The sequence below is a fragment of the Crocuta crocuta genome, unplaced genomic scaffold (genome assembly GCF_008692635.1).
Source record: "Crocuta crocuta isolate KB4526 unplaced genomic scaffold, BGI_CrCroc_1.0 scaffold1098, whole genome shotgun sequence".
In the NCBI taxonomy this organism is placed as follows: Eukaryota; Metazoa; Chordata; class Mammalia; order Carnivora; family Hyaenidae; genus Crocuta; species Crocuta crocuta.
In genome coordinates, this window is record NW_027532879.1 from 47517 (window position 1) to 69563 (window position 22047).

Consider the following 22047-nt stretch of genomic DNA (forward strand, 5'->3'; position numbering starts at 1 on the left):
TTTTCTTTTTTTCTGCCCTCCTGTCTTTGGAAACTTCCTTTCTGTGTTGCTGTTTTCCTTAGGAAACATATACTTGAATTCCTTATGACTTTGCCTTTGGGACACTGAACCCCTGGCACAGGGATTAGAGGACCAGATAGAATGGCGTGTGTGTGTGTGTGTGTGTGTGTGTGTGTGTGCACGCACATCTCACAGCTGCCCGTCAAGGTCTGAGGGGAGCAGGAGCAGCCAACAGCAGTGAGAGGACTCCTTCTATACCCGCTCTCTGGCTCAGTGAAAGCCACCAAGAAGCCGTCTCCACGGAGCACGGTGTCCCTGCCCACGAGATCCCACACGATCCCTCTCCCTCCTCCACATCAGGCCGGGCCAGCCGCGTAGCATGAAGTGTGGCCTGACACCCTGTGGTTCATGGGCTTTCCCTTCCTCCACCCCTGTCCTTTGCCTGCTGCCTTTCCTGTGTGGGTCCGTTGCCCCTAGAATGGTAAATCTCAGACTGGTGTGCTCTCAGGTCTCAGGGGCCGGCAGGTGCTCTGTTAGAATGTCTAGATTTCATGCTTTCCTTCAATAATAATTGGAACAGCAATATGTGCATATTTTGGATCCTGTACCTTATAGGAAAACACTTCCAGGGCTGTGTTCCCTCAGTGTGAAAGCGGCTTGGATGAGAACAGGAAGCAGAGCGTGGTCCTGACGGGGACCCCAGGTGCACGGTTCACCCAGAGGAGACAGGTGGGGAAGGGTCATTAGATGGGGCCAGACAGAGGGGCAAGGGTGCACATCCAGGGCCGTTGGGAGGCCAGCGTTCCCTGAGCACATGAGGGTGTTAGCACAGTGACTCCTCCCACAAGTCTGTGGGGAGAGGTCTTTGGTGACCCCACTTTTCTGGCTGAGGAAACTGAGGCCCCGGAAGCCAGTCCTTGCTCCAGAGTAGACCTCCAGGAAGTGCACGCGGGCTTCTGGCCCATACACTGTAAGGCTCACATCAAGTTGCCCATAGGTCAAGTCATCTAGAACCTGTTTGCTGGAAGACACTTGACGGAGAATCCATGTCTTAAATGAGCAAGTCCCTGAATGAGCAATTTACTGCATTTGTTAAACTTACAAAGTATCCGTTTGCATCATTACTGGAGAAGTCTGAGAATTCGAATCGATGGGTTAAGGGAGATGTTGAGAATGCAGGGGAGCAGACTCCGGGGCACTGGCCCCAGACGCCCTTCCTGGCCCTCAGTGCCCATCTGTCCCCATCCCTCCACCAGCCAGGAAACACCAATCTGAGCAGAGATGCCCGGAGTGTCAGAGAGAAGGAAGAGGGCTGCCTTGGTCCGCAGATCCGGCCCCAGACCCGGTGCACAAGAACCTCTGGGGTAGTGCCCGGGGAACAGTTCATGGGCCATCGCGGTGCGCCCATTACACGGCCAGGTCCAAGGACACCCACCCAGAGAACACGCACGGCACAGCTTGGAGCCGTCTGCCCCGGATAACCCACAGAGACTCTGGGCTCAGGCCAGCGAGAAACAGGAGGGCTTCCCGGGGCTGACACAGGGGCAGGGCCGGGAGGTCTGGGGGAAGGACAAGGAGACAGAGAATCCCAAGCAGGCCCCCCGATGTCAGCGCAGAGCCCGACGTGGGGCTCGAACCCATGAACCACCATGAGATCATGACCTGAGCCAGAACCCAGAGTCCACGCTTAACGGCTGAGCCCCCTGCGCCACCCCCCCAACCCCGCTGTATGTATTATTTTGAAACTAACTAGAGGATGCAACAGGAACAAGATCCCATTTGCAACAAAAATTATGAAACATAATTTCAACAAGATGTGCCTTTGACTTTCTTGCCTTTTACATATATTAGGTAATAAAAATAAAAGGGTGGATATATTCCTTGAACTTTGAGAGATGGTGAGATAGAAGATTGCTGGTGTTGGGGCGCCTGGGTGGCTTAGTCGGTTAAGCGTCCGACTTTCGCTCAGGTCATGATCTCGCGGTTCGGGTTCGAGCCCCGCGTCGGGCTCTGTGCTGACTGCCAGCTCAGAGCCTGGAGCCTGTTTCAGTCTGTGACTCNTGTGCACTGAGGCCTGGCAGGTAAAGGAGCTTGGACACTGTTTCCTCTTCTTTCCATGCCTCCCTCTGCAGCCGCGCTGGCCCTGAATCTTATCTCTGCAGCTCTTGTTTTTCCATCATCCAGGGCCCTCCCTCTTCCCTTCCAGCTGCGTAGACACCCGACGGTCCTTCCTGTGAGCTTCCCCCACCCATTCCAGGAAAGCATCTCTGTTCCCAGACCTGCCACCTCCCCAGGTCCTGCCTGACTACAGGCGCACCCTCGAGGGGGATGAAGTGGCTCAGGGGTCAGAGAGCTGACTGCCTGCTGAAGAATCCGCTTCTCATACACCCTGTGAAGTGAGAAAACCCTGGTCAGGAGCCCAGGGACACACTGCACTGCTTGCCGTTTCTGGGGGCATCAGAAAGACCTGGGGTCCTGTCCCAGCTCTGCCTAAGGAGGGAATTCGGGGCTCTGGGGGGCGTGTAGGGTGGGGCAGATCTTCCCGAGGCCCCTCCCTGCCCCGATGTCTTCGGAACCGAGACATCCTCCCGGGGCCCTTGGCTCACGTGGTTACACCGTCTGCGGGGGCGCAGGGCTCAGGGGATGGCAGCCGCCCTCCTCCACGTCACTCTGCGATTCGAGCGGCGTTTAGGGGTGCTCTTGGCCAACTCCAAAGGTTGGAGGTCATCAAGCTGCACCTCTGCCCATGCTTGTGGTTCCTCTCTCGCCCCCTGGAAACCGCAAACCACGGCTTAGTGCAGACCTCTTTTGAGCACCGCATAGTCTTTGCACTAGCTGTGCCCTCTACCCAGACGCTCTCTCCTCGCCCCAACACCCCTCACTTTACTCACTTGCTCAAGTCTTTTGGGGTCTCCTTCCCCTGACTGCCTTAGTGAAAATCACACCGCCTCCTTCCTGCCATATCTCCCCTGAGCAGATCAGCACCTAACACTGCAGGTTTTATTTGCCATCTTGCCCTCCCCCAGCCCAGAATGTGTATTCCCTGAGGCCAAGGTTTTTTGTTGTTTCCTTGACCCCAGATCAGAACATTGCTGGGAACGCAGTAGACACTCACTAGGTATTAGCTGGACAAGAGCCTGGGTGGTTCAGGCGGTTGAGTTGCCCGCCTTCAGCTCAGGTGATCATCTTGCTGTTGGTGGGTTTGAGCCCCACGTCCGGCTCTGTGCTGACAGCTCAGAGCCTGGAGCTGCTTCAGATTCTGTATCTCCCTTGCGCTCTGACCCTCCCCTGCTCTTACTCTCAAAAATAAACATTAAAAAAAATTAAAGATAAAAAAAAGTATAGTTGACCACATTTGTAACTCGCCCTGGCTACCCTCCTTGGAAAAGTGCTCTGAAAAACTGCCCAGCATCAGGTGGATGTTAGGCATTCTTCCTGTAATCTGCATTCTAGGGAAGAGGCACCTGAGGCCAGGAAGCAGTTTTCTCTGAGGCTGATGGAGAAGTCGCAGGAGACCCTCACACCCGCCTCCCCACCTCTCTGCTGTGGTTCCCTGGGAGGGAAGACATTCTCTCCATCACGCTGGGAGTTCCGGGACGGCAGAGACTGAAGGCGCGGGGCTGAGCGTCTGGGTCAGAGGTCACCCAGTTTGTTCTTTGTTGCCCTTCCTGTGCTTCTCCAGGGGAGTATTGGGATTTGGGTCTTGAGGACCTGTGTGGCCCAGATCAGGTGGGGACGTGACTCAGAGGGGCTGAGACAGAGAGTCACGATGAGGCTGGTGCTGAGACAGTTGGGGACAGTGCACAGTGTGCTTGCCTGGGCCAGAGAGCCTGTTCTGCCTGGTGCCACCACGGTTTTCTGCCCACGTCCTTCTTAGTTCTTTCTGGATCCCACTTTCCCCACCATAATCTGCTGGGACTGGACCAGGAGACTTCCGAGGTCCCCATGTCCTGTGGTCCATGATCCAGACCTGCCGCCCTTCCATGCAGTCAGAAACGTGGCCACTGTCTGCTCCCCAGAGTCCGGATGGACGGGGGCTCTACTTCCTTTCCCGCTGCTCAATTTTAGTCCAGTGGCTCTCAAAGGGCGGGGCCATCGCTTGAGAACATGTAAGGAATGCAAGGCCTCAGGTCGGCCCGGCGCACTGAGACAAGTTCTGGGAGCGAGGCCAGCAAGCCCTCTGGGTGTTCTGACGTGATTCAGTAGAGAACCATGCTCTCGGGAAAGGTGCTCTGCCCTCCCTTGGCCATTCTGTCTCCAGGCCGTCTCGTGGCATCATCCCATCGGCCACCATGTCCCAGTGAGGGCATGGCACCTGAGATGCTCTCCCAGGGGCGGCACAGTGTAGGGACAACAATACCTTTACCCAAAAAGGAGGCATTAATGGCAGGATCTCAGGCAGGCAGGAGGGACGTGTGTGTCCCGTGCCCTGTAGTTACCTTGATGACGACCCTATGAATTGGATACAATTACACCATCTCAGAGGAGGCTCCAGAAAATAAGGCACGTTGCCCAGAGTCTCATCGCCAGGCTGTGGGGATGCCCCTAAACCCCTGGGTGGTACTGTTGTGGGGAGGGGGCACTTATCTTACTTTTCACAGTGCCCTCCCTCCCCGAGGGGCACAGGGAACGCTCTGTGCGGGTGTAGGGGCTGCAGGCTGGGTGGCTGAACCAGGAAATGGCCAGGGGGAGACACCTCAGACGAGAGCCCCAGGGAGCAGGCAGAGCCCAGGACACCCCTGGGGAAGGACAGACACCCTGACTGTTAAACTCCTTCTTTACTCTCTTCTACTAGCTCGGGGGGTATAGGTGAAGCAGGGGGTTTGATTATTTATGAGATCGGGCTTCGGCTCCTTTGTAAGCCTCCCCTCTGCCCACTCTGTACTACATCCCCAGTCCCTTTCTATAGAGCCAAGGGGACGCCGAAGCTGAAGGGAAAATGGGGTAACTGGCTGCAGTGAGCACAGGTGCTCACACGGCTCAGAGGAGGGCTGGACCGTGGTTTATGACCTCAGGTGTGGTAACCACCCTCAGGAGGGTCATGTCTAGCACCCAGGAACAAAAATGAGCATTTATCAGAGTGAACGGGCTCTGAGTATCCATCCTGGTTCCTGGGACTGGAGTTTCTGGGGCCGGGGGTGAGGTGCCTCAGGGTCCTCCGCTTTTCCTCTTCAAGCCCTCCCCTCCCCCGCCTGGATTCCGCCGAGAGGTCAGCCTCCCAGGCTCCCCGATGCTGGGAAGGGGGCGCCCACAGGCCAGTCCCACAGCTGGGTCCTGGAGGTCAAGGCAGTCAGTCTCCAGGGACTGGTCCAGGTTGGGGACTGGGAGGTGTGAAGACCGGAACGAGGGTGTGGACATGCACGTGCCTCTGTACTGCTGCCCAGAGAACGCCTGACATTGCTCCTCCATCCCAGCGAAGTCCCCGAGTCCCCCCCTCCCGACGCAGATGTGCACCTCCCCTCTCCGCTGGTCCTTCCCCGGGCACCTCTCTCCCCTCCTCGGACAGATGCGCGGCAGGGTCAGGTGCATCCTGCACCTCGACAGGGCTGCTGACGCCACAGGTGAGGTGCTGGCCATGCAGCTGCCAGAGGGGCGGGCTCAGGCTCAGGCCCTGGAGCTGGGGGCTGGCCCCCGAGCCCTCTAGGCCCCAGCGCCCCACGGAGACCCCAGCTCAGCCAGGTCTCTGTCCCGTCTTTCCCGTTCTCTGTGGCCATTGGAGCCCCTCACTCCTGGCTGACATGGCACCAGGCTGCCCTGGTGGCTAAGGAGTGAGTGACGCTCTGGGTGTGGGGGCTGTGGCGCAGGAGGAGACAAAGGAGACGCTGGGGTTGAGCACTGGAGGACTCACAAGGATATCGGCACCGTCACCACGTGATGCAGCCTGGGGGGTTCCCAACCACAGGCCTGGAGAAGGAGCCCACTGCCAGCGCCGAGCGGTCTGACCCCCGGCCAGGGGCCCACGGCCGCCGCCCTCCCAGGCTCAGTGCTGTCTGGGTATTTCAGGATTCCTGATGTGTATGACAATTCTATTATTACATCTATACATGATGAAGATACGTAAGATGATATTTATATGTATCCTCGTGTGTACAAGAAACAGCACAGAAGATGAGAATACAGAGGAAAAACATGTTAAAGTTCCTGTTCTGTTTAGAAAAAGATGAAATACTGATTATCTTTATTTTTTTATGTTTTTATTTATTTCTAGGAGAGAGAGAGAGAGAGAGAGAGAGAAAGTGAGCAGGGGAGGGTCAGAGAGAGAGGGAGTCACAGACTGAAACAGGCTCCAGGCCCTGAGCTGTCAGCACAGAGCCCGACGCAGGGCTAGAACCCATGAACCACTAGATCATGACCTAAGCGAAAGTCGGACGCTTAACCGACTAAGCCACCCAGGCGCCCTGAAATACTGATTATCTTTAAATGTTGAAGTCAAATTTATGTTTCATGTCCACTCAGAAAAAAAAAATAGTAGCTGGTATAAATTGGAAATACTAGAGATCTTTGGATCAAAGGAAACTCTCTCAATCCAATAAAGGGCAAGAAAAAATACAAAAGAATGACCAATAGAGAACAGTAACTATCAGGAGCAGGTCCCACATGGAAGAAGTCGGGGTATGTGACATCCCCTAATAAAAACCCAATACACCAGAGGTGCCTGGGTGGCCCAGACAGTTAAGTATCCGACATCAGTTCAGGTCATGATCTCACGGTCTGTGAGTTCAAGCCCCACATCAGGTTCTATGCTGACAGCTCAGAGCCTGGAGCCCACCTGAGATTCTGTCTCTACCCATGCTCTGCCCCTCCCCCACTCACTCTCTGTCTCTCTCTCAAAAATAAAATTAGAACACCAGATGCGGGAAGAGGGAATGAGATCAGCTGAGAGGCAGAGGGAACATCTCAGGGCTCATCCACCCGGATTTTCTCCCCTGCATCACAGAGCCACTCACTTCCCCTCCTGTCACCCTGTATCCTGGACGGTCAGAGCCAGACCCATCAGAGGCCACGTGTACAGTGCCTTTTCAGGGACATGGCCCCTCCAGTGTCCCCAAGCCTTCCTCCCCGGCCTCTGGCTCCAGGCAAATGGACAGCCGTGCTAGAGCTGGACCCCGGCTGTCGGGTCCATGTTGGAGCCTGTGTGTCCACCTCTCTCTCCTCTCACTGCTGTGGCCCTTTAACTGTTTTCCACAGCGTTCTCTAAACCACTCACAACAGGAACACCCTCCCGGGAGCACCACTGACACCATCTGCTCCATTCTTCTTGTCCCGGGAGCTGAGCAGGAACAGGAAGGGCAGGAATGTTTACTTATGACCTCGAGACTCCTTCCCTTCCCCCTCCTCCCACACCATCCGGTTCTGGGGCCTGATTTTCATGCGCATTGAGGCCCCGCTGGGACACAGAGTCCCCCAGGAGTCCCGTCAGGCGGGGTGGACGCCTGGGAGGACAAGGGAAATGTGACTGTCACTGGGACGGTCAGTCAGAGTGGGTGCCAGGCAGGAGGAAAAGAGGGGCAGAGAGGCTCTCGGGAACGTCAGCCGCCGGGAGACCAAAGCCCCGAGTGCAGAGCAGGGAGAGCGGTTTGTGTGGGGCCTTCGGTGTGGGCGCCAGGGTGGGGTAGGCACAGGAAAGGCAGAGGATGGGGGGGCGCCACAGCTGGGGACGAGGACGGGCAGCTGCACACGTGGCTGGGGGTCACCTCCCTCTGTAGCCACCCTTCCCCGTTGACTCCATAGAGCTGGGTTCAAATAAAATAATGGGAACAGATATGCCATCGGTATTACTAGGAATTCTCAAGGGAAACCGGGTTGAAGGGATGCATACAGATCTAGATAGATGTCTGTAAAGGTTTGGCTCACATTCTTGTAGAGGCTGGCAGGACTAGGGTCCACAGGGTTGGGGGCTGGGTGGAGACAAGGGCAGATCTGCTGCTGGGGTTCAAGTCCAAATGTCACCAGGCTGGACCCACAGAAAAGAGCCAGAACTGCAGGCCCACTCCCCTGACCCTCTGCTGCTGAAGTCTTTCTTCCTCAGGGGAGGGCACTCTTTGCCTGGTTCCAACCTTCCACTGATTAGGTGTGGCTCGCCCACATTCTGGAGGGAGTCTGCTTTACTCAGAGTTTATGCATCCAACATCTCCTCATGGAAACATCCAGAATAATATCTGACCTCAATTCTTGACACCACGGCCCAGATAGGTGACAAATAAAATGAGCCACGGGATCACACAAACACTAATCCAAAGAAAGGTAGAAGGACTAAATGATATCAGAAGAAGTAGACTCCAGAACCTGGGAAATTACCAGGGATACAGAAGAACGGCAGACGATAATGGAAGGTCAATGCAGCAGGAAGTGACAAGAACCCTGAACATGCCCCCACCTGACAACAGGGCAGCAGACACGCGGCGGAGCCGGACAGAACTCAGGGGGGACAGAGGGCTTGACCGCCACCGCCAGAGCCAAGCACCCCTGTCCCGCAGTGCGGCGAGTGGGTGGGAAATCAGAAGACGACGGAGCAGTAAACAGACCGAGAGCGACCTTGACCTAGCTGATGCTTGGAGACCGCTCAGCCCTACCAGCAGACTACGTCCTGTCCTGGGCCACCACACAGACGCCAACGGCTTTTCACGTACTCAAGTAATAGACTTCCTCTGACTGTAGTAGGACTAGAGTAGAATTTAGTAACAGAAAGATGACAGGACATTTCCAAACACTTAGTCACGAAACTAAACGATTCTTCATAACCCATATGTGGAAGAGGGAGTTTGAAGGGAAATACTTAAACATGTGAAGTGAATGGAAATGAAAATATAAGATATGAAAACATGTGAAAAGAAGCTAACGAGGGGCTTATAAAGAAATATATGTGATTAAAGTCATATTTTACAAAAGAGGAAGGGCTCCAAGTTGATAATTTAAGCACTTATGAGTCTATAAAAATAAAAGTGGAAGAAAAGACATAAAAAAGGGAAGTAGAGAAAATGAAACTGACAAATATAATACAACATATTTACAAAAACCCATATCTAATAGAACTGTTAATGGAGGAAAATGGATCACTTTCCCCTTAACGTCGTGAAGGCGCCAGCGATGCTGTGCTCACCACTCCTGTGCAGCATCTCGGGGGAGTGTGACCACATTCGATAAGACACGAAAAATAAATAAAATGAGATGTTGATTAGAAAGGGAAGAAGAACACCAGTCTTTGTATAGACGTTATATGTTTGTCTACATAGAAATTCCCAGGAATCTACAGAAAATTCCCCAGACTAGCAAGTGAGTTTGCCAAGATTGGAAGGCAGAGGCCACCAGGACAGGAAGTGACCTGTCACTGTAACAGTAGGATCTAACACACAGGTAACAGCTTGTCGTCCAGGCCCTGGGGAGGGCAGGGAGGCTCCAGAGCCGGTCTGCAGGGAAGGCGGGTCATCCAGTCGGGCTCAACAAAGTGAGTTCAGGGCGGGGTAGGTCCCCGGTGCCAGGGAGCCCAGTGAAGCTCGGGGGTGGCACTGTGGTCTTGTGTACTCACCTCCAGACCTCACGCCCCTGACTGGTCTACACTAAAAATAGGAATCATTTCAGACTTCAAGTTGGGGCTGCTCTCTCACTGGTTGTGGGCAGTGAGGTTACTCACCCCTCCATCAGCTGCCGTGGTTCACGCAAACCAGCGTACCCTGCTCCCCGCCCACCCGCAGGGGTGAGGTTATAGGACCCTGGAGCACAAGGGGCTTGTTTCAGAGCATTTACTGCACAGTTCAGACACAGCCCTGCTCTGCCCCTCGCCAGGTGCTGGTCCTGTTGTCAGACACAGAATCTTCCTCTCAATGGCAATCCGGATGTTTCTGGGAGCCTTAGCTCTGATGCACACACAGCAGAGGCTGGAGGCTGGTGTGTGTGTGCTCCTTTGTGACACTGTCAGTTACCAGCTTCTGCTCTTTCCCTGAGAAACAGGAGGCTGGGCCAGGAGGCAGCACGCCGGGAAGAAGGGAGGGGGTCCCAGGCCCGGGAGAGCAGACGGGGGCCTGGAACACGGGCCCTGGGGCTGCACCCCGGCTGGGGAGCTGCTCGGGCGGCCTTGAGCGCTGCCTTTCTGGTCTCCTGCGTCTCGTCTGTAGAGTGGGTACAAGGGTCCCAGCTCACGAGCGTCTATGAGGACGCGGGGCGTGAGGGACGTGAGAACGACGAGGTCCGTCCCTGTCCCGGAGCCGCAGCTCAGCAAGCCCTGCGTGTTGGGAGCCGTTCTGGGCCCACTGGTCAGGAGGACTCCTGGTGAGGTTGGGGCGGGTTTGCGCGGTCTCTTGCCGGTCGGATGGCGACTGATATCCACCCCTACTCAATTGTTTCTGCTTGAGCACTGACCCCTGGGGTGCCTTGTTGATCAATGTCGGCAGTGACTTGTCCCCTTGTTCTGGCCCTGGTGTGATGATTGCACCTTGTGAAGGAACTTATTGTGGGAACAACTTCTTTTGATTGTGGGAGCAGACATCAGGTCTCCGGAGGGTCCTGTTTCCCTCCCTACTTTCCCTTGAGCTATGAACAGGCTAATGACCCCTAGTCATGAAAGATTGACCTTTGCATGTGCAATTCTGTTTCTAATGTTGCGTTGGTCCGGGGTGTTCATGGAGCTCAACATCCAAATCAACTAACCAAAAATGTCTTTCATGCCCTAGCTATTCAAGAAATCATAAAAGTAGACACAAAGGTGAATGCACTCGTAGAGGCTCTTCCACATATTGGGAAATAAGCTGAACTCTTTAAAGGTATGGTTGGCTCTCTGGTGCAATAAAGCATATGGCTGGAAAATCAAGTCTTGCCCGGAGACAAAGAGCCTAGCTTGGAGAGAGGGAGCAGATAAGGACGGAGGATGGGTTAGTGCATCCACCTTTGCTAGCTGGTGGTGTATGGCAGCCCCTTCCCTAAGGCCTACTTTTCACAAACACCTTCCCTTGCCCTGGCAGCTGTGATGGGGATGGATGGGAGTATCTCCTAACCTATGACTTAAACTTAGTGTTATAATGTGAACACCTTGTTATTTTCTTAGTTACTCAACCCCAGTATAATTGGGGCAGTTCTGCAAGGGGACTTCTGTGGAACCTGTTTCTGTACATTTTCCAGACACATCTTATCACAAAGAGCTATCCATTCTGGACATTCCATTTTCTGATGCTGTGTTGGCATTTGGCCTCATGGATGGGGACACCAGGGCCGACAGGACAGAGATGCCTGCCTGGTGGTCGGGGAAGATCTCGGGGCTCTCTCACTCTCTTTCGCCGACACCGTCCATCCTTCGGGGACCCCTGGACCAGTCAGAGCCGGCGCGGCCTCTGTCATACCGGCGCCCGAACAGAGGACCTGAAGGTAATCTCTTTAAATTACGTTGTTTTCGTTGCATTAGTCAGGACGGTTAGGATTCCACCGTATTGATTTCTATACGCAGTTCCCCCTTCGATCTACCATGATGTGTGTCCTCTGGTGAACTTGTGCAGAAGGAGTTTGAGTAGAAATTGACTAATGTCGGCTAAATCCGCCCCTGCTCAGAGCAGTCAGAGGGGGAGGGGCAGGACCAGGGTGCAGGCTTCACACTCACAACTGAGGTGTTGCCAGAGGCTGCTTGTTCAATTAAATCTCCATCCAGACCCGGCCTGGCATGCGGACTTCAGTGTACACAGTATAGAGAGGCCTCTCCTGTTCTCAGTGTGGTTCCTCAGACCCTGGAATGTGGACAGAGGGTTCCTGCCACAGCTGAGGGACAGAGAGGCCCCAGAGGGACCCCACAGATGCCGTGCTGCTCACATGACCTCCCCCCAACAACGCCCAGCACTGCATGGACCCGTGTTAATACTTCATGTCTGGAAGGGATACAAACACGAGGCCAGAAAGTGCAGATGAGTGGCTTTGACCAACTCACACCCAGGCTCACAGGGACGGGGGGGAACCCAGCCTCACCTTGTCCCTGTCGTCGCAGGACACCTGCATGGCTTCGTGGACGCCACCACCATGGTCCCTGGGCTTCTCCTGCGACCCTGCGCCTGAGCCCCACACACATGGAGCTGAATCTGAGCCTTGGGAAACTTGCCCTCCCCCCACCAGGACCCCCACGGTGATGCCCACACCCACCAGCCTCCCGGGGGACATTCCCTGAGCAGCAAAATGCAGGGGAGGGAGCTGAGGGTCAGTGAGGGAGGGAGGGGTGTGGGCAGGGGAAGGAGACGTGCACCTGCCTCTCCCAGTCTCCAAGCTCTTCCTCTCCCCACGTGAGCGCCGCAGGTACAGCCCAGCTCCGAGGATCAGCAGCACGACCACAAGAGCCCCCAGGATAGATCCCAGGTGGGCAGCACCGGCCTGTCTGTTAGGACCTGTTTCTCCCTCTCAGGGACGGTGAAGGATGAGAAAAGGGACAGCGTCAGACGCCCATCACCAAGCACGTGGAGGTGTCTGAAGGGACGGGTCTCAGCTGCAGACGGGGGACATGGCAGGTGCTTTCACCAACCAGTTCTGAGCCCTGCTGGGGGCCGGGTGCTGAGAGGAACAGGACAGGGTCCCCACGCTGGAGGAGCTCGTCAGTGGGGGCGGGGCTGGGACACGGACAGGCAGCCACCAGGGCCATGCGGTGCACTAGAGGTTACAGCAGGTATGCAGGTCTTCAGGGAGGGCTTCCCGGAGGAGGTGAGGGATACACTGAGTCTTGCGGGAGGAGGGGGAGGTTACCAGGTACTCAGGGGGGTGTGGACTATGGAAGGAGGGACAAGATGAGGAACACCATGTCCAGTCACCTGCCCTGGGGGCAGCCAGCACCCCTGCAGCAGGTGGAGGAGGACCCGGGCAGCAAGGAGCCGGGGAGGAGGATGAGCGGGAGGCAGGAGCCTTTTGCAGAGGGTCTGGGGGTCGCTGAGGGATGGGCTCCTCGGGGACTCGGGGACGCTGATGCAGCAGGTCCCCAGCAGCAGGGAGAGGTGGGGTGTGGGGACGAGGCGACACACAGGGGACCCGGTCACTGTTCCCTCGGGGACACCCTGACTGGGAGCAAACGGCCCGAGGCCCATGTGGGACAGGAGGTCACAGCAGGAGCAGCCGCGGCCCCGCCCCCAGCTGTCCAGGCCCCACAGGACACTGACCCTTGGCCAGAGCAGCACCTCTCAGTGTGGGGCCCTGATCGCCCCCTAGAGGAGGGAGGCGTGAGGGCAGGTCAGCAGCAGCTCCCACAGGGCCCTGTGCCAAAGGCGCTGAGGGTCCTTGTCAAGGTCAAGCGTTGGACGTGAAGCCTGTATGGTTCTGAGTGCCTGCAGGGTCACACCCCGTGGGGCAGCTGCAGAGAAGGTGTCCCTGGACGGGAATGAGTGGGAAGGGAGACTGCAGTTTTGGAAGGTCTGGCGGCAGAGGGAGCAGCATGACCAGAACCCGGGGCTGAGGAGAGCAGGACACATCCGGGAACCCAGGCGAGCACGTTGGGGGGACGTGTGTCCCTGAGACAAGAACTGGGCACAGAAGCCCCGAGCCCTGAGCCCTGCAGGCAGCGGCTGGGGAGCCTCCCTCAGGTGCCACAGACCACTGATTCACCCCTACTCGCTTTCCTGAAAACCTCCTGAGATGCATAAAAACTGAAGGATGGGGGGAAAGACATGTGTGTGATGGGAGCTCCCTGGAGCAGCAGGGGTGAGGGGTGCAGAGGAGCAGATTAAGACACTGAAAGGCAGACGTAAGTTGGATGCACCTGCCAGCCTCCTGGACGGGGTGACAGGGGGCAGGTGGTGACATAAACATGGGGGACAGAACTCAGAACCCTCACCAGGGGGACCTGAGCCCCGGGAATCCCCTCCCTTCAGGCAGGAACACTCACCGTGGACACAGACTTCCCCGAGGTCCTGGGTGGCATTTTTCTGGTCCACCGGGCTGCTGACCACACAGGTGACGCTGGGGCTGGGCTGGTTCAGGGGCAGGTTCAGAGCCAGGGTCCAGGGGTTGGGGGCCGGTCCTGGGGGCCCTCTCTGCTCCAGCTCCCTGGGGAGGCCCTTGCTCTCCCAGGACACGTTCACGGCCCCTGTGGCTCCCGGGGTGTGGCACTCCAGGGTGACATTGCACCAGTCTCGTGTGAGGGACAGAACCTCGGACAGGGTCTGGGGACGGGGCACGGGCTCTGGGCAGGAGGGACAAAGGACAGGGTGTCCCGTGAGTGGAGAGCATCACACTCCTGCTTCCTTGTGCGGAATCTCACTGACGCCCTGGCTCCTCCCCATTGGGACAGTGAGTCCATTTTACAGATAAGACAGACTTGACTCAAAGTCTGTCAGAGCCCAGGAATTCTAAGACAGTGAGGTGTCCTCAGGAAAACACAGAGTCAGGGACAGGAGGGTCTGTCCTGTTCTGGCCCCGGCCCCCCTCCTTTGGCTCCGATAGTGGCTGGGACTGCTTGGCCCCAGATGCAGAAATCACCTGGCAACTCTGGGCACCCAGAGAACGTCCCCAGGCCACCAGCAGGAGAGTCCGCAATGGGGGACGCATTGGGCTTAGAGGAATGGACTCCCCAAGCACTGTGAGAAAATGCACTAAACTTGCCGTCCACGTGGAAGACAGGTGACAGGCTAACAGGCAGCCTGCGGACCTCTGGGACCAGGGTCTATAGGAGGCACTTTCCCCGCATCAGGATGTCTCCCTCCACAGGGGGAGTCAGAGACAGAGACAGAGGGAGGTGCTGACTGCCTGTCTGAGGAAAGGCCACCCTGTGAGTGTCTCCTGCGTCCCTGGAGGTTCAGAGCTGCACCGGGGAGTCTGGGAGTGAGGGTGGCCTCGGGCTGGTGCTGAGAAGGAGGAGGGGACAGGCGGGGAGGACCCCACATGGGTTGTGACTGTGCCTGGTGACCATTGTTCCCAAAGATGACCACGTGCTCACCGCACAACCTGCAGGTGTCTTAGGGTCCATGGCGAAGGGGAACTGAGGACACAAACCAGCTGACCCTAAACTAGGAATGGTCTGTATCCTGACAGGCCTGGTGGATCACAGGGTCTTCACTCATGGAGGGAGGTGGAGACAGAGGGGAAGGATCCAGGACCAGAAGGACTCAGGACACCAGGACCAGCTTTGCAGGTGGAGGAAGGGGCCACCAGCCAAGGACGCGGCCACCACTACAATGTGTGACAGGAGAGATGTGGATCCTCACCCGGAGCCTCCAGAAAGGAGCACAGCCCTGCGGACACCTGACCCTCATCACGGTGGCCCTGGGTCTGACCCTGACCCACACACAGGTGCACACATGGTTGGGGCCGCACTAAGACACTTGTGGGTCCATCTGTGACAGCAGCAACAGCCGCCACCACACCAGTTAAGGACACGTGTCCCGTGAGCACAGTAAGGGTTCAGGCAAAACGCCACCTCCCCACGTGTCTCTTCTCTGTCCTGAAGCACCGAGGGACCCACCCCTGCTGGGAGTCTCAGCCCCGCCTCCACTCAGGCTGAACACGCTGCTTCTGATTTCAGGGGAGAAGCAGAGCCTGAAGTCTGGGGTCTGGAAGGGATCCTGCAAGGGGCCCATGGACACTCCCAGGGACCAAAGCAGGGGGTAAGCCTGTCCTGGGGGAGGGGCCACCACGTACCGTAGACACTGAGGTGGAAATACTGGGCATTTTCTATCCCTGTGCTGAAGGAGCATCGAGCCCGGTAACTCCCACTGTCCTCGAGGGTCAGCTTGTCAATCCTCAGGGTCGTTGTGATGAGCACATAGAACCTCTTCTCGAACTTGTCCTGGGGGTTGACCTGTTCTGGAACATCCACCCCAGGAGACATGTGCAGGAGGACTATGTAGTTTGACTCATTTTTAAGGTCCAAGAAATCTTCTCCAGCTTGGCTTCAGGAGGTACTTCTGGACTTCTGGTCACATGAAACACCACAGAACCGCCTTGAGTCCCCTTCAGGGAAACTAGGTTTCTGGAATCCTCCACTCCAGATCCACGGGCCCCAGAGCTCCTGACCGCAGTGCTGAAGGCGCCTAGGGCATTGGAAACACAAAATGTGAGTGTGAATGTGTTTCATAAAGAACGAGGAGAAAACCATAGACCCCATCGTGTTAATGAACTTCACCCGGTGGATGCCTACAGTCCGGAAGGCGGGACTGAGCGTGAACCTGGAGCGAGGCTGGAATCACGTCCTGGTCCTAGTGGGGCGTCCCCTTGATCACGGTCCTGAACTGCTCACCCGAGTGTCCACACCCTCTGACGCTGAAAGTCTGGACGTGATGACATCATGGGTGGAAAACACCAATTACATCTTGGGTCAATGTCAAGTTCACAAGTATAGGAGGAGCTTCCTCCATGACTGCAGAGGCCAAACTGCCCACAAGCCATGGGAGCCCTGCAGTGGGGGCCGCATCCTGTGACTTGCTCTGAGGAGCGGAGTTCAGCTACAGTGATGGACGTCACTCAGTGACAGCAGGTCTCACAGGAGCGTGACTTCTGTCTCCCTCACAGCCTGTCTCTTGCTGCTGGGACGAGCCTGCTGCCATTTTGAGGCTGAGCTGTGGGGTCGCCCACGTGGCCAGGATAGAGGGCAGCCTCAGGCCAATACCCAGGAGGAAGGAGGGCTGCGTCCTGCCCCAGGATCTGCTCCCCCTCCCCAAGTGCAGGGGTGAGGGGGAACACACCCTCCCAGTTTCCACTGAGCTCCCTCAGCTCCACACAGACCTGTATTTCATTCCTAGAGGCCCTGGGACTCAGCACCCGGCATATTCGCCCCAGGTCCTGACCTGCACAGGCTGGAAGGCCACATGTTGATTTTCAAGGACCAGGGGACGGCAGGGGATGCAGCAGCAAGTGACAGGGTGGGCAGTGACGATGGTGGGTCCCATCCCCTCTAGGAAGGCCAGTCCACACTCGGTGAGGCAGCAGGACATTTACCCAGTCCCTTAAGCCTCCACAAGGCCTTTGGCCCCGACTCCGGCCCAGCACCCCTTAGCCCTCAGGCCACAGGCCCTCAGCACCTGCATCAGGGGGATGGTGGTCACACTGTCTCTGCCCCTGGCCAGCCAAGAGAGTGACAGGGATTCCCTCCTCAGGCCCCTGCTGGCCCCTCCTCTGTCCCTTCCCTCCAGAGGTCACCGTCCTCTGACCCCCAGTGCAGGACGAGGTCGGGGCAGACACGTGCCCTGGGTGCAGCACCCAACCCAACACGGCACAGACAGGTGCACGGAGACGGAAGGGGACACGGTCACCAGGTCCCTCTAAGCAAGTCAGGACACGAATGCCCCGGGTCCCAACGGCACGGCTCTGCATCCCTCCCATCAGACACTGGCCAGAAACTTGAATTTGGACCCTCAGCCCCCGGGACTGTGAGACACAACTTTATGTGGTTTCAGCTTTCGGGTCTATAGGATCTTGTTCCCACAGCCCCAGAATCCGTTCCAGGAGCCCAGGCTCAGGGCCCAGCACCTGGGACCCCGTGAGGGCTCCTGGGACCAGGCCTGGCCTCATGGACGGCAGATCAATGAGTCATGGGCTCTGGGATGACACAGACCCAGGTTCAAGTTCCAGATCCGCCCTTTACTGGCTGAGTGGCCTTGGTGATTTCCCAAACTGTCTCACCTGAGGCCCCACGTGTGAAGCAGGGGACACGAGAGTGTGAGTGCAGGGGGCTCCTGGGGTGTAAACACGACACAGCAGAAGAACACCAGCCGTCTCCGTCCGTGTCCTTCCGTCCCTGTTCCTAGGACCTCCTGCCCTGCACTTCTCCCCGGCGGCTCCACCCCTGATGCCGCCCGGCCTGAGACGGCACGTCCCCGTCCCCCATGACAGGATTCCAGTCCCTACGGGTCAGCTGCTCCGTCACAGTCCGAGAGGGAACGGTCCCCAGGACGGCCCTCAAGGCCAGCAGCCTGCGGATTATCCCCACTCGAAGGACGAGAGGCTGCATTTCGGCCACACTCGCAGCTCTCACTTTGGTGGATGGTGAGCAGACCGTACACGCACATACAGGAGGCGATGGGGATCGACACGCAGTCTGGCCCGGACTCGGACCCGCTGCACACTCCCCTCCACAGACATGGCTGTTCCATCGTGCGTGTCCCTCCAGGTACCCTCGTGTGTCTCCACATGCCCGACCACGCGCCGCACATGCCGTGCCTGCCTTTCCCTGCATGACTCGGGCAGGGGTCCACACTGCGTCTGCACACGTGGACGCGTCTCACGTCCCAGCTGCACGCGGTCCCACGTGGGGCTCACGTTGTCTCCACGTGTGATGGGAGCTCGGCTGTGGCTCTTGTCCATGCAAACACTGTGGCACCGAGCAGCCACGACTGGAGTCTCTGCACACACGGGTGTAGACATGAGATGCGTGGACACATGCACGTCAGGGTCCGTGTACCTCTCATACACGGTACATATACCGCACAGTTGGGGACACACAAGTCACACAGGGGCATATAGGCCCCATGTCGTGGGAGCCAGTTTGCCTGGGTTGTGGCTGTGCCCACAGCAGCTGGGTTCCATGGTCCAAGTCAAGTCCACCTCAGCAGGTGACTGGGCACAGGTGTGCAGCTGTGAGGGGTCCTCGAGACCAGGAGGGCCAGCACCCAGGTATCCCATGCCTGGGCTGGGAAAAATTGATTCTTGGGCTCCACATGAAATGGGGGCGTTTCCCCCTCTGGAAAACAGTGTGGAGGTTCCTCAGGAAACTAACAATAGAACTCCCCTATGAGCAGCAATAGCACTGCTANCTAAGGAATCCAAACTATAAAAAAAAAAGAAAAGAAATGGGGGTGTTTCGCTATTTGTCTCTAGTGGGTTTCCTCAGGGCGGGGACAGTATTGTATGCTCATCACAGGTAGCGTATGGGTATTGAAAAAGAAGGTAGGGGTGGGCCCCTCCGCCTTCTGCCTTCTTTCCTGGGGAGTCAGAACCCCAGGGCATGTGAGTTCATTCCGGCAGCTGTAAACACCAGCATCGCGGGCAAACACAGAAATGGGTAAGTGCACTTGGAGTTCCCTGCTGCCCTGGAAGGGGAGCAGCTAACTCTTTCTCTGCCTGGGCCCTCACCCCCTGCTGGCTCCCTCAGGAAATACTGGACCAAATAAAGCATCTGGTGCGACCCCAAGTCAGCATCCCAGCCAACACAGAGTCAGGGTTAAGCTAATGTGGGAACAGGCACGGTTTGGCACAACTTCCGTGAAGTCTGAGAAACAGTCCCTGCTCCAAGGAGGGTGAGGGGTTGGGGGTGGGGACTGTGCGCTGGGCTCCCGGGGGGACAGGACAGTGGTTCAGCCCCAGTGCGGTACCTCCCATAGGGCTGTTCACCAGCAATTCTGAGCCAACAGTGACTGACTCAGTCCCCCCTGCACCGGCTGGTGGGAGGGTGCTGGGCTGGGAGGGGCCCAGCACCGGCGAGCAGGGAGAAGGAGGGGGCATTTTCCATACCATATGTCTCTCTCTCCCTCAGAAATAAATGAAACATTAAAAAAAGTTACAGTCAACATAAAAATTTTCCATTTCTTCCAATTCTCCCTTTCTTCCTTCCTCTCTTTCTTACTTTTTTCTTTCTTTCTTTCCTACATAACCTTTCAAGGTAGATGTTTATGGAGCAAACTGTATGTAATTTCACATATTTCTCCAGTTTGTTAAAATGGAAAGAAAGAGAAAGGCTACATTTTGTTGACAAAATTACTTGGGTAAGAGGGGTATCAAAACCTTGAAAACTCATTTTCTAATGAGAAACATTATGTTTGCAGATGCCCCCGTGCGGGAATTTCCTGGATCCCCTGCACCACCCCTTAGGGAGCCAGACGCTCACAAGCAAAACATTACAGGAAATAAAAGCTTTCCCAGGATTCCCTGGAATTCATAGCTCTGAGACCTGTGTCCCCCTTTGATTTTATTTAATCTATTACACGAAAGCCCTTGGTGTCAGTGGAAGTAATAATGGGAATGTCTGGGTTTCATTAAAACAGGCTTTTCTTTTGGTTCCATTTTGGGGACCAGCTGCTTCCCTTCCTGTCACCCCATTCACCCTCTCCTGGGGCCTGTCAGCGCCCATGTTCCGTCCACACCCTTCCAGCAAGTGGGCGCAGACACCCTCAAACTCTGGGGGCCTCCTGCCCTTCCTGGTTCAGACAGAATTCAGTGTGTTCCGGGCCCTCCTCTGGCCCCAGGGGCCACAGCAGGGTCCCCCCGCCCCGTCCAGGTCTCTGGGCCGCCCCATCCTCCCTACAGGGCTGCAGAGGCTGCTCCCTGACCTGTGCGAGGCGGCCCAGCTCCGAGCAAAACCTCACACGTGCCCTACGACAGAGGTGGTGTCAGGTCCTTCCCCACAGACATCAGGCCCACAGGAGCCCCCCTCCCTGTCCCGCACAGCGGCCTCCCGCCCAGGGACCCAGAACACTCACTGAGGAGGAGACAGGTGAATCGCAGGAGCCAGGAGGCCCAGCACATGAGAGGGTCTTCTGGAAGGGTTCCCATCACAGGCTACCTCCCTCCCGGCTTGCTCTGGGCCTACTTGGCTGTGGACTAAACTTCCAGAAGGCAGAGGTAAGAGAAAACTTTACTCAGAATTTAATTCTCCCCACACCAGGGGCGGAGCTAACCGTCTAGGACAAGCTGGCTGGTCTAGAGAAAGCCATTCAGATGCTTCCTCTTACCTCCCCCTGCACTTGTACTCAGGGAATGATGGTGGATGAATATATGAACACTACTTCAATGAATCACTGGGTGGGAGGGGCCCCTTCTTGTGGGCACCACAGACCTGGTCATCTCAGCTCCCCAGCCAGCACCCAGCGGGAATCCAACCTGGGTCCCTGGGTTCACACACAGCCCAGCAGCCCTGCTCCCCAGGGACAGCTGATGGCCGGACGCAGAGTCACACTAACCACCGTTCCAAGGACACGGGGCCCCTCCTGCTCTGGGTTGTCCTCTGTCTTTACACCATTTAACAAGTCAAATTTCCTTTCTGATTTTCTCTGCACTTCAACTGTCAACTGTCTAAGGAAGATGCTTTGATCACAAGAACAAAGAAGTTTGTGGGAAGAGTCAACCCCTCCCCCCCCCACAAATACGGGCATTTCCCTATTGCTGTCACCACGGGCCCCGCCTTGCCCCCCACACACAGGGCAGCCCCCAACTGCATGTCTCCCCAAGGCTCTGCCAGCCCTGCCCCTGCTCTCACACACATTAAGGGGCAGGAATGTGCTATGCTGGCCTCAGGCTCGGCTGCCCAAGTTCACGGCCACCTGCTGAGGGTCAGGCCTCCTGTCCCCAGATGGATCCCCACGACCTCTGAGAACCTGTCTCGCATGGACCCAGGGAAGCATAAGTACCCCCCACCATAAGTACCCCCCACCCCCGGCTAGTGCACTTTTCCCGCCCACTGAGGCTCCAACTCAGCTGCCCAGACATAGGATCCTGAACCCCCAGGAGGGCCGGGGACATGAACTGAAGGTAGTCAGCCTATTAGCTGGTAAATCCACTTTGTGGATGTGGAAGCCCATCCTCAGGGTTTGTACGACCATCAGAGGTCACTCAGAAGGTCAGGAGCAGGGGCTGGACTCCCACCCATGATCCCTGAGAAGTCCATCGTCCAACTCCTGTCCCGTCCACCGTGTGACCTCCAGTGAGTCCCCACATTCACTCTGGGCTCCCCTTGACCAGCCTGCACACCTCAGACAGGAGAGCATCAACATTGCATTCTTCCCTGGCTCCCGTCCAGTAACAGGGACGGTCCTTCAGAAGGCTCAGTCCCTGAGCCTCGAGGGTAGAAACTCTGAACCCAGTCCACACTCCAGCATAATGGGGTGCAAGTCGGCCATGTCCCTGTCCCCTGTCCCCGTCCCTAACCCCCTGGGGAGCACTCTCAGGGGAGGAGTGTTCGCCTGTGAATACCACTGCATGGGGGGTGGGGCCCAGTGGCCAGGAAGGAGCCACCAGCAGCTGCAGTGAGGGACACGGGAGGGGCAGCTGTCGGAGGCCGGCTCCGGCTGGTCCAGGGGTCCCTGAAGGATGGACGGTGTCGGCGAGGGAGGGGTGAGAGGGGCCCGAGAGTCTTTCTGGTCACCAGGCAGGCATCTCCGCTCTGACTGGGGC

At 56.8% G+C, this 22047-nt stretch overlaps 1 protein-coding gene across 2 annotated transcripts in view; it reads right to left on the reverse strand.

Moving 5' to 3' along the window:
• Positions 1-9726: 9726 nt before the first annotated feature.
• The window catches only part of LOC144216331 (CD48 antigen-like), a 41722-nt gene continuing 29401 nt past the window's right edge, over positions 9727-22047 (reverse strand). Inside the window, exons 2-6 of one of the 2 annotated variants that reach the window (XM_077745660.1) lie at positions 15586-15977; positions 13835-14131; positions 12219-12365; positions 11944-12026; positions 9727-11708 (exon numbers count right to left, since the gene is read on the reverse strand). In XM_077745660.1, coding sequence (XP_077601786.1) covers positions 11613-11708; positions 11944-12026; positions 12219-12365; positions 13835-14131; positions 15586-15775 — 813 coding nt within the window. In that variant the 5' untranslated portion in view covers positions 15776-15977 and the 3' untranslated portion in view covers positions 9727-11612. Of the gene's footprint in view, positions 11709-11943; positions 12027-12218; positions 12366-13268; positions 13321-13834; positions 14132-15585; positions 15978-22047 lie in introns of those variants that run through there. The other variant, XM_077745661.1, reaches the window with a different exon arrangement.